We start from the raw sequence: 14,279 nt of genomic DNA on the forward strand, positions 1-14,279 counted from the left end.
TGTTAAATTGCTTTTTAACTCCCGGTTCGAGCAATACCCCAGCTCTCCAACAGCAGGTAAGCGCAGTGACGTTTCTTCCGGTCAAAGCGGAAAGCCACGTCACATCTAGGAGCGCCATAGAAGCTGTTTGATTGATGGAGTTGGTGAGCAATTAACAGGAGTCAAAACTGCTTCCGGCACTTTAAAAGTTATTTTAGCATTCTTTTTATCAGGTGAGACCACAATCACCATACCATAGTGGAAGAGTGACCCAGTCAACAGAATTTCATGGAATTTTGTGTGGTTTATTTTTTCAGGGTCCTCCAGGCCTGCGTGGCGATAGTGAGCTACGGTTACCTTTAACCGGGAAGGGGGTTGCGCTCCGTAGGAGTGGCTCCTATGGTTCGACATCGCCTCACCCGGCGTAAACGAAGGCGGCCAAGCTAGATGGTACTTGAACACGGCAGCTAACATTGGAGATTTGCATTTCCAAAGGAAGAGATATTTAGTTATCTCGTCTTTGAGCCAGACCCTACCGCCATGGCTCTTTACGAATATGTCACTCAGGAGCAGCTTGCGGGCTTCGACAAATATAAGGTATGATTTATAGGTTACAATGGCATGCTAGCAGCTAGCCGCTGAGCGGACAGGTTCTGTGCGTTTAGCAGCTAGTTGTCACGATCTGCAGGGTGCTTCCCCTGAAAAATGTGTAAAGGTACTCAGAGTTTACGGAACGATACCGGATGTTTGCCATTTTTCCTGTTGAAAATAAAAGCCGCCAAGTAGCTCATCTCATATTCACCAATGGTACGTTTTTTGTTTGAAAATTTTGCTCGGAAGTGTCCTTATTTTCTGTTTTACTTTACATTTGGTGCATATGCGCTAAAAGCTAGCGACTCCTGTCTGCTTATGTTGTATTTGAATGGAGGCTTCTTTGCTTTGACACCACAATTCATATACTTTATCTATTTCCTTTTTATTGGACTCCAGCTGTTAATTTCTTTTTATTTCAGCCACTGTAAGGAATAAAACTGCTAACGAACACCTGTAATGGTAGCGTGAAGAGGAAACCATTGAATTGGATCCAGTAGGATATGAGAAACAAAGAAGCACATTAAAAACGTCTAAATACAATTGTAAAAAATTCTGGGGTGTACAACATTGTCTTTTGATGGGTTTTGAACGGAATCACACTTTGTGTTTGCCAACTAATAGCATTTTAGTTGTTAGTTAATTCCCATAAGGATGCGCTTCACTGGGCTATTACCAGTGCGCTCATCTGTAAGGGCATGGAAGTCATGGAGTATTTTAAGTAGTAAGTTGATCTTTGAATATCTTCATTTCGTTAACATGTGCTATAACATTACAACTTTTTCTATATATTTTGCATTATTTTAGTCAAGTTTCTTCTTCCTTTAAAACCTCAGTGTGGGTACTCAGGCTCATTCCTAATACCTCATGCTTTTACTGCTTCACACAGCAGCAAAAGCAAGAGTCGTCATATATTTCTGATTGTCACAAGAAACAATTTTTCCCAGTATTTGCTTTATAAGTGGCTTCCTCTGTCTAATAGCAGCCGTAACCCAAGCACTGGTTTCTAGCAGACAGCAGAGAAGGACAAATGAGAGCAAATGAGGGGATTGTGGCTTTCCTTGAAAACAGAGGTTGCATCTCAAAAGGGGAATAAAGATGCATATAGATGAGCTTTAAGTGGGAAGAACACAAGAGCGTGGAGATTGCTCAGCTGATCAGTTCACTTTTTTTTTCTGTCACTCCACTTCTCACACTCCTTTGTAACAGGTCACAGACTGCAGGGCCACCTTAGTTGGTGTGAAAGTGACATACTTGTGTATCTGTTAGTGCATACAGACTATGATTATAGTGCCTGTTTTTCCATGTGTGGTTATAATTAATCACACAGGTGATTACACAAACAACCTATTATGTCATTACATATTATAATCATCATTATCTACAGTGAACATGCTGTCAGTATTGCAGTAGTAGATAAACATTTTCATATTAGGTTAGATAAATCATTGTGTAGGCTTGAGTGAGAGCACTGTGTAGTAAAATTAGCCTGTGTCCTTAGTTGGCTGTTGCAGTATTAAGTGCTGCACTGTATTCACAGTGAACTGGGGAGCCCAGCTTTTGTAAGAACGGTGTATTTAACAAAAACAAAGCAAAACAAAAAACCAATAGTTAACCTTTGTGTAGTCCCCTAAAAATGAAGATCCCACCCTTCTTCCAAGTATCTAGGAGTGACAGTGCGATCAAAGTCTATCGCAGGAGATGGGTGTGCCAAAGGATTGATATCAAAGAGTCAATATTTACTCATAATAGGAAAGCCTACCAAAATAAAACACATAGTGCAATGCAATATAGCTTTTACATTGGGTCCTACAATGGATAAAGGTGCACACTGCAATCAGTTTTATTCTTATTTAGTACCAAGACGGTCCAGTAAACAAGGCAGTTGCTTTGCTTTATCTGCAATGAAATACAGAATTAAAGACCTGTTTGTGATCACACCTCTGTGCCTCTTTGCAGTACAGCGCAGTGGACTCGAATCCCCTGTCCATCTACGTCATGCATCCTTTCTGGAACCTTGTTGTGAAGGTGAGGAAGACCCGTCCAGCTTAATGTGTCAGTTGCAGGCTACATCATTAATGAGATTTCCAGCCGTGTGCTGTGATACAGTAGCGAGACAACCTGATGCATTACCAGCGCTCATTTTTCTGCCAGTGTCAGAACACATCAGTCACTGATTGTAATGGTTTGTTTTAGATTTGGGAGGATTTTTTGTTGTTGTTGTTTTTAATGCTGTCATTTAACCAGACAGTCATTTGAAAAGGTTCATATTAATATACATAAATCTTTTATTCAGCAGTACTAATTAAATTCCAGTTATTCAATATGCCATTACTATGATGAGAAAACTGTGTGTGAGAGCTGAGTGCCATGATCATGAATTGTTGTTCTCACAGCCTTTTTTTTTTTTTTTCTCACTCTTTTCTCAACAGTTTCTACCCACATGGTTGGCACCAAACCTCATTACATTTACAGGCTTTATGTTCCTTGTGTTGAACTTCCTCATGTTGGCCTTCTACGACTTTGACTTCAATGCATCTTGTAGGTCATTCACTTTTTCTTTTTTCTTAAACTGGGGAGGGTTGCTCAGTTTGTTTTCCCCTCAAACAGACTAGACGTGGGTTGAATCCATCGCTGTTGTCTAGAGTAGGAAGAGAGATTCAGACATGTGCAAGTTTGTTTATGGAAGGCAAAGTCCAGCGATTGACTGCCGATGGTGCCTCATGGTAATCACTAACCCGTTACGTCATTCACACAGGCAACAACACTCAGGGAGCTGTTCCTGTTAACATGCTAGAGTACATCTCTGTATTGCAAATAAGATACTTTGCTCTGGCATGTTTGCTGTCCAATCTAAGTGGTTACCTTATACACACATAAATGAAACACTCATGGACAAAAGGCTGACCTCTACAGTCAATATGAGGGCCAGTCAGGATTTTTTCTGTCAGTACTGAGCTCTTACAGGAATAGCTAATCCAAACAGTGCACACATATTAACAGTTGTCCTAAAATATTGACTTTTTTAGATTGGATAACATTGGTCTAATGAGTGGAATCAGTAATGTGGAAAGTTTCTCTAGTCTAAGTTTTTCATGATCTCCATGTGTCGTGCCATATACTCACAATGTTTGTTTCTCAGCTGCAGGATACCAACACGTGCCTAGTTGGGTCTGGGTTGCAGCGGGGATCTTCAACTTCTTAGCCTATACACTTGGTGAGTTCTGACCTCTGCAACTCCATGTGGCTTGTTTTATTTTTATTGTACATTTTTTTCCCTTCTTACTCACGGGAAGTAGAGAAACTCACAGGGAAGTGCAGTGCCTCTCGAACGCTTAAAGGCCCCTATTCTGTTTTTGTTTCGGATGTTTACTTTATAGAATGAGGCACGCAGACACCTGTTTTTCTGTTTTTGCTATAATTGGATTGTTTATATGCACTCATGTTACATCTCATAGCATTACATTTTCATTTTTTAGAAGTATTTCTAACTGAAATCATAGAAGTTATCAGAATATTTGTAACTTGAATCAGATAAAGCTGCACTTGTCTGTCTAAAGCTATGCATGACATCCTGGAGGTATGTCTATGAAATATAAGGGACTAACCACCACTGCAACAACATTATAAGAGTACATATATTGCACTCCCAATTCTGATATTTATATATTTTATTTAAAAAAAAAACTTGAAGTAGGGCTGCTCGATTATGGCAAAAATGATAATCACGATTATTTTCACTGAAATTGAGATTATTTGACGATATTTATTTAACAATAACAATGTATTCAATAATGACTTTAAAGATAATAAAAAATAATATATTAATAGTGTGCAAATACTGATAACAGTGCAAATGTTTGCAATAAAAAAATAAATGAAAAATGTACTTTGCAGTGTTGCTCTGTGGTGCAGCTACGAAACTGTAGCAAAGTTTACACACTGTGTCTACTTGATCCACGTCTGACTCCGCCAACCCATAATGTTTCCACACCACTGAAGTTTTTTTTTTACCTCTCTTTTCAATCAACGGCAGTCACTCTCCTCTCCAAATAACTTCTGCTTAGCTTTCCGAGCTTCCCTCGGGTCCTCTTTGTTGTGACACGTGTTCGAAATGCAGAGAGGTGCGCTCGATTTGCCACACGGAGCAGCGCGAGAGTAAAGCACGAGGGAGGGGCTAATAATCGGCTCAGTCATTTTTAATGATCGTTGAAAGCCCAGATCGTAATCGTGATTAAAATTCGATTAATTGAGCAGCCCTAACTTGAAGGAAAGCATATTTGAAATAAAATTGTCTGATATTCAGTATGACGTGTGGTTGTCAAGGCTTCAAAAAAGAGACGTATCTTCTGACAAGTAGCAAGGTTGGTCCAGGCTGGAAAATGTCATTGGGGAAATGGATTTCAGTACATATGGCTGCCCACTTAATAGCTATAACATAAGTACAGTGGTCCCTCGCTATAATGCGGTTCACCTTTCACGGTCTTGCTGTTTCGCTGATTTTTTGTTTGTGCAATTTTGCATGCTTTAAAAAAAAATAATTAAACAGCGCATTGTGTAATGTGTTCTGATTGGCTGTAGACCATTGTCAATCAATCTTGTGCCGTGTCTCTTGCACAATACAGAACGCGTTCAGCTTGTCAAATTTATCTAAATCTTTGATCGCTAGCGGTGTGACTCTGAAGTGCTGCACTGTATGTTTGTAAGTTTTCTCCAACAAACAAAAAAATGTCGATGAAACGTTTCGCACCGTCAAAGGCAATCACGGGTGCCTTTGGTGTTATTCTGTAATGCTGGACTTATTTTTCTACGAAGGTTTGAACTTTTAGTCTTTAAACCATAAAGAAAAGTGGGAAAATGTTCATGCCTGTCGGAGTAAAGTGTAGAAAGTGTGTAGTAAGGGGTTTTACAGGCATAAAACATCTATAATAATTGTAAAAAAATTAAGTTAGCTACTTCGTTTCGTGGGTTATTTTTAGAACGTAAGTACCGCGATAAACGAGGGACCGCTGTAATTGGCTTTTGTTAAATTCTCCCAATTCTGTTTGATCTTTGGGCTGAAGGAAGGACAATACTCAGTGTATAAATGCTCAATCAACAATCTTTTATTCCATACAATTCAACACTTTATGAGCCTAAACCATCCGGAGGGGAGATGAGCGCGGGAAGGTGTCCGCCTGATCTCGAAGTGTCTGAGTGTTCTACACATTCTTATAGCTTCAGCCCCCCCTCAACCTAGTCATAAAACCTAAACATCCACATTATTTCTCTCTCTCAGTGAGCCTAAGTTATGACCTTGGCTTCCTGTGCAGTATGTTCTGTTCTTTTCTAATCAGACAAATAAGGTGATGACTCTCTGAAAACAGTATTTCTTATAAATCAGCAGTATAATGCATCATAAAACAATATCATTCATTCACAATAAATGAGCAGTCTAATGTAATACAAATCAGTTTAATAACTGTAATAGTTATCACCTCTTCAGGAGAATAATGCAAACTAAAACTACATAATGATTTCACAATCTTTAATTAGGGGTCCAACGTGGCATAAGATAAGATAATAATCTCACACTTTGAAGCAGCTTCATTCCCTGATTGTAGAGAAGGGTCACACTGCAGCATCCTGAAACGTAAGCCATTCCTGCTGGACGGCAGAGTTAGGTTAGAGTTGAATCCTCTCTCCGTTTCTTCTGTTTGTCCTGAACACCATTAGTGAATGACTGATAGGGCTGTTCGATATAACGATATATATCGGATGACGATATAAAAACATCTATCGTTTCATTTTACGCTATCGTTTGTTTCGTGGTGTCGCAAAATAAACTGTTTATGGCAATATTTTTCATCATTTTGATGGTCACTGTAGTGGCTATATCTATTTCTTAAAGTTCTCTCTATCTCTTATATTTAATATAACCACACTACGGACGGACAAGCGCCTGTTTTTATGCGTTGTCGCTAGCAACAACGACGGTAAAACCACTGCGTGTCCGCTTAAAAAACTCACAAAGAAAACGGCGGCCGTTACAACTTATGTCTAAAAATGTATCGTTTCATGCATCAGTTAAAACACTCGACTCCAGCTACACGACGCGCAGCTGGAAACACTTCACGCAAGTCGAGCTGCCCGAGATTCACAGAATTTACAGAAAACGTTACATTTTTGTGATTTATATCGTTATCGGGACGATAGATGTCTTAATATCGGGATATGAGATTTTGGTCATATCGCACAGCCCTAATGACTGATGACCTCAGTAATCGCTGCGTGTAACATTAAATGTGAACGTTTAGACATGAACGAAGCCTCTTATCTCTGGGCATACATTTAGTTTTGACTTTCTCATTGCAGTTTATGATAAATATCTTTTTATAATTGTCTGTTGCTCTCCCACTGACATGATCTGTGTTAGTTATACTGATCCCTTCTTATCTATCCTTCCATCATACTCTGTGAACCATTAAAGTGAAGCAACTGTTATGTTTCATATGAGGCTGTGCTCCTGAGTGAACTGAATGAAGCCCAGTTGTGTTGGTGTAACAGTGAAGTGGGAAGTAGGAATGTTGCTCCCTTTGACCAGTTATGCTCAGCCTTAGCTGAGCAGAGATGTCATCATATATACATATCCCCATAAACTTGTACTGTACGTGCTGATCTGTGTCTGTCTGTGCTTTTTATAGATGGTGTTGATGGCAAACAGGCACGTCGCACCAACTCTTCCACACCACTAGGGGAGCTTTTTGACCACGGTCTGGACAGCTGGGCCTGTGTCTTCTTCGTGGCCACTGTATACTCTATATTTGGGCGTGCGGAGAGTGGTGTCGGTGTGGTCACACTTTATTACATACTGTGGGTGGTGCTGTTCTCCTTCATACTGTCCCACTGGGAGAAATATAACACTGGCATCTTGTTTCTGCCTTGGGGATATGATATCAGCCAAGTGGTAAGTTTTTGGGCATTTGGATGATTGACAGTGTGAGACACTACACTTTAAGACTTCTAAACATCTGTCTTGTGTCCTGTCTCCTTGCAGACAATCTCCCTTGTTTACTTGGTTACTGCTGCAGTGGGTGTGGAAACCTGGTACCAACCAGTTATTTTTCACCTTCTCTACAGAGACCTCTTCACCTTTATGATCATTGGTGAGCTGTGTTTAATTACTCAGTTACTGAATATGTTCATTCATTAGCCAAAGCAGTGAAACTGAAACTAATTTCTGCTGATTTCCAGCTTGTTCCTTCACTGTGACCTTACCTATGAGCCTCTACAACGTCCTCAAGTAAGCACAACTTATATCAGCTTTAGATCATATTTTCTTTTTTCTCTTGCCTTTGCTAATTCTGTTCTTAACTGTTTTCCCACGGTGCTTTTGCAGGGGTTACAGGAATAACACACTGAAGCACAGCAGCCTGTATGAAGGTTTACTGCCTTTCCTCTCTCCGTTTCTTCTGTTTGTCCTGTCCACCATTTGGGTGATTTACTCTCCATCCAACATCCTGGAGCTGCAGCCCAGGATCTTCTACCTCATGGTGGGGACAGCTTTTGCCAACGTCACGGTAAGTGTGTAATTTTTTTTATTTTATTTATTTTTTACATTTTTTGTGTTATTTTTTTCCTTCACCTCTGCAATGTAGTTTCCTCAGTCAGAATTTCTCACTAGAATTTCAAACTCTGTACTGATACCCAGGAAAATACTTGATACCATTTTCTATACCAAAGATTTCATTTGTGTTTTTTCAACTTGTCAAAGATAGATTACAATAGTCCTGGTCCATGCACATGTATTCAGCTACTGTGCCGCTTTTCTGTTTCTCTCACCAATAGTTGTTGTAGCTCGTATCACAGCTGGCTTATTTAGGTGGCTCAGGTGGCAGAGCAGGTCAGCCACTAATCAGAAGGTCGGTGGTTCGATCCCAGGCTGCCTCCTGGCTGCAATATCCAATCCATGTTTGCCTACTGGTGGTGGTCAGAGGGCCCGGTGGCGCCAGTGTCCGGCAGCCTCGCCTCTGTCAGTGCGCCCCAGGGCAGCTGTGGCTACAATGTAGCTTGCCATCGCCAGTGTGTGAATGTGTGTGTGAATGGGTGAATGACTGAATGTAGTGTAAAGCGCTTTGGGGTCCTTAGGGTATACAAATGCAGGCCATTTACCATATTTAAAGTTTTCTTTGGTGTATGGTTCAGATTGCAGAGTTTAAAACAGTCTTAATTTTGCAGTGGATGACTTTTGAGCTGGTGGAAAGTTTTCTTGGTACTGCTACCTTTTGCAGCAGTAGTTTTACGGCATGTTTTGCAAATTACAGCATTATGTTCAACATCCTCCCGCTATCACCATATTTTTCCTTATCTGCTGGTATATAGACACACATGCTCAGCGCAGTGCGCTGGTAGAACATTTTTTGGTTGGAAGGGGGGGGGGGTTAATGATGCATTCGCAGCATGTGGGAGAAAAGAAAATTTAGAGTGAGTTACATTCAGACAGCTTAATATTTCCATGGCAACTTATACTGGATGGTTACAATAAAGCCATTTTAACCATCGTACGTGGAAAGACTTGAGATACATCGAGTTTATTCGATGTATCGCCCACCCCTACTTGGCACTGTATTTTTCTTTCTATAATGAGTTGTTAAGGTGGACTGCCACTGTTTCTGTTTAGCTGCTGGTGGACTTCAACTCGGGACTTTTCAACTTCAGTGTGAGACTTTAGGAGCAACACAACACTTTTTAGACACTGATTGTGTTTTTCTGTTAAGTAATGCTGTCTGTTAACCTCACAGAGGGGCAAGACTAATAGCATTTGCTGCCTAACTCCCACAATAATGTTATCCTTTTATCAAGTAGCCACAGTTACTAGCTGTTGCCTTAAACCATAACTTAACAGATGGCTAATGTGACTGTTCAAACAGTATATAGGCTAACAGTAATGTCAGCCTGGTTAACATTTATGTTTAATACTTGTGTTGGTGAAACTGTAGCTTTACTGACCTCATGGAATTCCTCAGAAATAGAAGGGTGTCGGTCTGTAAGATGCTTCACTGAGTATCTATTTTAGAAAATCAAAAAACAAACGCTACTATCATGTTTTTGGAAATCAAAACATGCCATACATATTACCTTTGATTAAGTACATAGTTAATGCTTTTTCACGTGTCTTTGTCTTTCAGTGTAAGCTGATTGTGTGTCAAATGAGTAACACACGCTGCCAGCCACTGAGCATACTGTTACTGCCCATGACAGCGGTGGTGGTGTTAGCCATCACCAGGGTCTTCACCAACGAGACGCTTCTGCTTTATTTGTGGACAGCTGCTGTCGTATTAGCGCACATACACTACGGCGTGTCTGTGGTAAGAGCACACATGCAAAGAACATGTTTGATTCCCTGCTGTGCAAAGAGGCTGCAGCTGTTCCAAAGACAAAGATGTGTTTGTTGCTGTAGCTCTGCCTTTATCCTGATTACCAGCACTGCAGCAGTGCCAGTAACACGCAGCCAACTGAGGCTAAGAAGACACTTAAAAAAAACCCAAAAACAGTGATTGTGTTCATTTAGGTCAAAACTTATAGACATTAAAACACCAAATTCAAAAAGGTCTTCATTTATGTAGCCATTTTATACATAATACATCTTACTGCATGGCCTGTATAGCTGTAATGAATAATGCTTCTGTCCTATATGATTTAACTTGGAGAGAAAATGTGCATGTTAAAGAGCAGTGGCCCAAAACCTGAACCCCGAGGAGACCAGTGATTTTCGTGTTCCTAAACTTTGCATTCAATACAAAACTGAACTGAAACAGAATATATGAAGGCCTTTGAATTTGAATTAACTGCTGTTTTTACCTTTTTCGTTGCTAGGTAGAACAGCTCAGTAACCACTTCAACATCTTTGCCTTCTCCCTCAAGAAGCCCAACAGCGACTGACAGGAGGAGGAACGAATCGGCTTGAAAGGAGCAGAGGTTTAAGCTTCTCTCCTCCTCTGCTTACCGACACTTCACTTTCATCACCGCGGAAACTGCATCCCCTCCATCCATGACAACACTGCAAGTGGAAAGGACTAGGGTTTTCTTTTTCCAGTGTCTTCAAAAACAGTCACTCTGAGCACACACGCTCACACTTCCCCTAACCTATCCACCAACCAAACTCTGGTGTCAGCGGTGTGGTGGGCCCAGGGGCTCTGGCTTCCGTCACTGATGATTGGCCAACTTGGTTGAGCCAATGAGGTGCAATTGTTTCCTACGGAAATGTGCTTCAGTCGCGAGGACAGGAGCCCAGACGAGCCATGCAAAGATAAACACTCGCATCGTTTGTTCTGCTATCTTTCGCGAGGGCCCTCATTGTCCCAGCGCAGTGTCCAGACCGCCCCCCTCTTATATTGTCCATAACAAGTCAATGCCTAACCCTTAACCGCACACGTTTCTACTCCAGGCCTCCACCCTCACACAGCCTGTCTTCTAAGTTCTGACTCAAAGTGAGGAAAGGCAGAAATTCCCCTCACTCCCGAGGTCTTCACAAAGATGCATCTTCCTAATTGACACAGGAAGATGCATTATTCTGTTTTAATGCACATGAATAAATACTTTGTGGCAGATATTTGATTATAGACACAGCCACAAACACGCACACACACACACGTGTACTCTTAAAAGTATTATGAATGTATCATATGCCTTGGGGAAATGCCATTTCAGTTTTATTATATTAACAGGAATGCCTCAAGTAGTGTTGTTCTTGAACGTGACCAAACCATCAAACTCTGGCCACATGTGGCTCCACAGCTGGGTCCAGTGTTTAAGGTTCTGTCACTTTTTTTTTAATGAGATGACTTATATATATATATATATATAAATGGTATATGTCAGGGGGATTTGGGGCATCCTTTTTTTCTAACTTAAATGAAACTGTAAAACATTGTACAAATTTCCCTCTGCGCTGTCGTCTTAGAACAGAGTTGACTATAGAGCAAACCCAGGTGACTTTTACTAACTTTCCACTTTGACCTCTGTCTGAGCACTGGCTTCCCAACTCTACCTACTATCTGAGGTGTCGTGTCTTCATGCTGATTCGTTCTTTTCTTCTTCTTTTTTTAAACATTTTTTAAAACTGTTTTGGTTGTAGTTTTTAACATTTTTTAACATACATCACATCTTTTGGTTGATTCAACTGTTGCTATGGCAATGGTGTGTGGTAAAGTTGCGCAGCACTTGAATGAAGAGTGGGTCCAAAAACCGCTAACGGAGCGGGCTCACTCTGAGGGAACAAGTCGTCGCACGGGACACCGCGATTTCCACAGCACCGCCTGGCTCCGTGGTCCCTCCTCACACAGAAACTGTCAGCTCCTCTATTTTTGTTTTTTCTCAGCAGTGTGTCTGATAACTTCTCGTTGCTTTTTCCAGTCCTGTAAAACACTGTTCCTCTCTTGTGATTGTAACTATGTATCCAGTGTGATAACCATTCAGTCATGGCCTCGGTATTTGGATTTTCATCAAACTGGTTTTCAAAGCATGCCGAGAGAAGAGGGGCAGGCTTGTTGTAGTTCAGCTCAGGTTGTTAGTTTCACCGTTTTTGAAAACCAGCCAAACCAGAAGAAAACCAGTATGAGATGTAAAGTTCTTGTTTACTTGGGGTACCTCAGTCTTTATTGAAAGGTGGGACAGGAAGAACCAGTAAGCTGAAAATAAAAGGACAAAACCCACAAAACTCAACACTGAATAAGAATTATAGGAAAACCTTGGACTGGGCTCAGGAACAGTTAATGTTTGTTAGTTATCTGACTGAATACGATTTACAGTCATAGTAAGCATCATCTCTTTATACAGTCTTCTTTATTTTAAGGATACATAGGTAACATGCACTGGGGATATATAAACAACGCTGGTATCATCTCTGCAGTTTTACCACTTGTGCAGAAGTTTTGTACGTAAACTGTTACTGAGCATCACTGAACACTGAGACCACAACCTGGTTAGTGTCCCTGTACGGCTGGGAGGAACATGGACAGCTAAGTAGATGATTGTGATTCGCAGTACCTGTTTTCAGTCTTTATCGCATTATAACAGTTGACACTGATAGGACAGTTTTTTAAATAAATGATGTTTATGGAGCCCCGCTTCATAAAGTAGATTGTAGTAATGTGGCAACAACTGTGACTGATTTAAGCCCGGCACAGTGAGCTAACTGTGTCTCTGGTGGGTTTGTGCACTGTCTGGGTATGTACAGCTCCATGAGTACATGTCTGTTTAAGTATGGGTGTATACGCTGTATGTGTGAATATCTCTGTAAATACATATTATTATTTCTTCTTCCTTTTTTTTTTTTTTTTAAACTGTAAGTGGGATTGTTGACTGTCTCACAGTTCGTGATGGGGTGTGATGCCAGTCAGCAGCACAAAACACAAAATGGTCTATGGAACAGTGTTTAAATGTGTCGATGTTAAGGGTTTTTTGGTTTTGTTTGTTTGTTTTTAACAATTGTAGGATTTTTTTTTTTTTTAATTTGTGCTGCTTTACCAGATGATGAGATCACCTCCAGGTCTTTTCTTTGGGATCCTGTGGAAAGGAGCAGTAGGATTTCCTCTCCAGGTTGCAGACACTACAAACTCCAAACAGGGAATTCATATCAGAGAAAATGTTATCTGGGATTATTTTAAATTATTATTATTTAAAGAAGGAAACAAAAAATTGTCATGCTGCTTCCTTAGTTTCTTTAGAATCCAATTTGTGTTCTTCAGCTTCACTCACCACCACGCGAGTCTTAACCACCCACCCTCAGATGAACCAAGCTGTTGTATAATGCTGCTCTGGCAAACACTCCAGAGCCTCAGTGTGGCTTCTTGTGATGTTGTACTTAACCAGTAGAAGAAGGACTGTACGGAAACAAATAAAAATAGATTTTCTTTAACATTTTGCTGTTGACTGAGGTTTGAACTTCAGGGCTTGGAAGCCTGTCATTTCTTAAGTGTCCTCCTGAGGGTAGCAGAGAGCAGCATTCACTCACCTCATGTAGTAAGAGTGCTGCGCTGTGATTACATACAGCACTATGTTATTAGCTGCATGCAGAATATTCAGAGAAACTTTCCACAGTATCCCGACTGTTGTCTTTGAAGCTTTTGGGTGTCAGCGCAAATTTATTGATCGGTTAAAAGCAGTGAATATTACAGCTGACCCATCTGACCCATCTAACAGATTTGAGCAGCACCTCATACACTGTTGTTTTAATATATGTGCCAATCCTCTTTGCACACAGTAGTGTGCAAGACTCTCAGACCACCGGTCATTTCTTTATATTTTGTTAGGAAAATGGAAATAGTTGCTATGATTTATTGAAGCAAACAAAAAGACTTTGTACAATTTTATTGAGCTTGGAACTTAATATTTGGTGTGAGCGCTTTTTTTCTTCACCAGTGGAGCTCTCTCATGGAGCCTTCTTGTCTTTTAAGTATTCAGGAATAGTTCTCCAGGCTTCTTGAAGGACATTCAAAGCTCTTCTTTGGACGTTTCTGCCTTTTGGTCTGTTCTCTGTCAAAATGCTCCCACACTGCTTCAGTAATGCTGAGGTCTCTGGTGGAGGCCAAGCCATGTCTCACAATGTTCCACTGTGTGTTTTTCTATCAAGATGCTTTTAGTGCATTGGCAGCGTGTTTGGGATCATTGTCATGCTGAAAAATGAAGGAACCAGCAATCACAGTCTTTGCAGAACGTATTGTATGGTG

General features: G+C 40.7%; 1 protein-coding gene across 1 annotated transcript; it reads left to right on the top strand.

The window, feature by feature from the left end:
* The first annotated feature begins 107 nt into the window (after positions 1-107).
* selenoi (selenoprotein I) lies at positions 108-13,446 on the top strand. The gene is made up of 11 exons (XM_087852746.1): positions 108-212; positions 297-576; positions 2,530-2,598; positions 3,003-3,111; positions 3,713-3,787; positions 7,254-7,516; positions 7,607-7,715; positions 7,804-7,852; positions 7,949-8,129; positions 9,738-9,917; positions 10,426-13,446. Exons 2-11 carry the CDS (start codon positions 520-522, stop codon positions 10,531-10,533), a joined length of 1,200 nt encoding a protein of 399 aa, XP_087708872.1. The 5' UTR covers positions 108-212; positions 297-519; the 3' UTR covers positions 10,534-13,446.
* Positions 13,447-14,279: the final 833 nt, after the last annotated feature.

The sequence above is a fragment of the Neolamprologus brichardi genome, chromosome 15 (assembly GCF_056152115.1).
Source record: "Neolamprologus brichardi isolate AB-2024 chromosome 15, ASM5615211v1, whole genome shotgun sequence".
NCBI lineage: Eukaryota > Metazoa > Chordata > Actinopteri > Cichliformes > Cichlidae > Neolamprologus > Neolamprologus brichardi.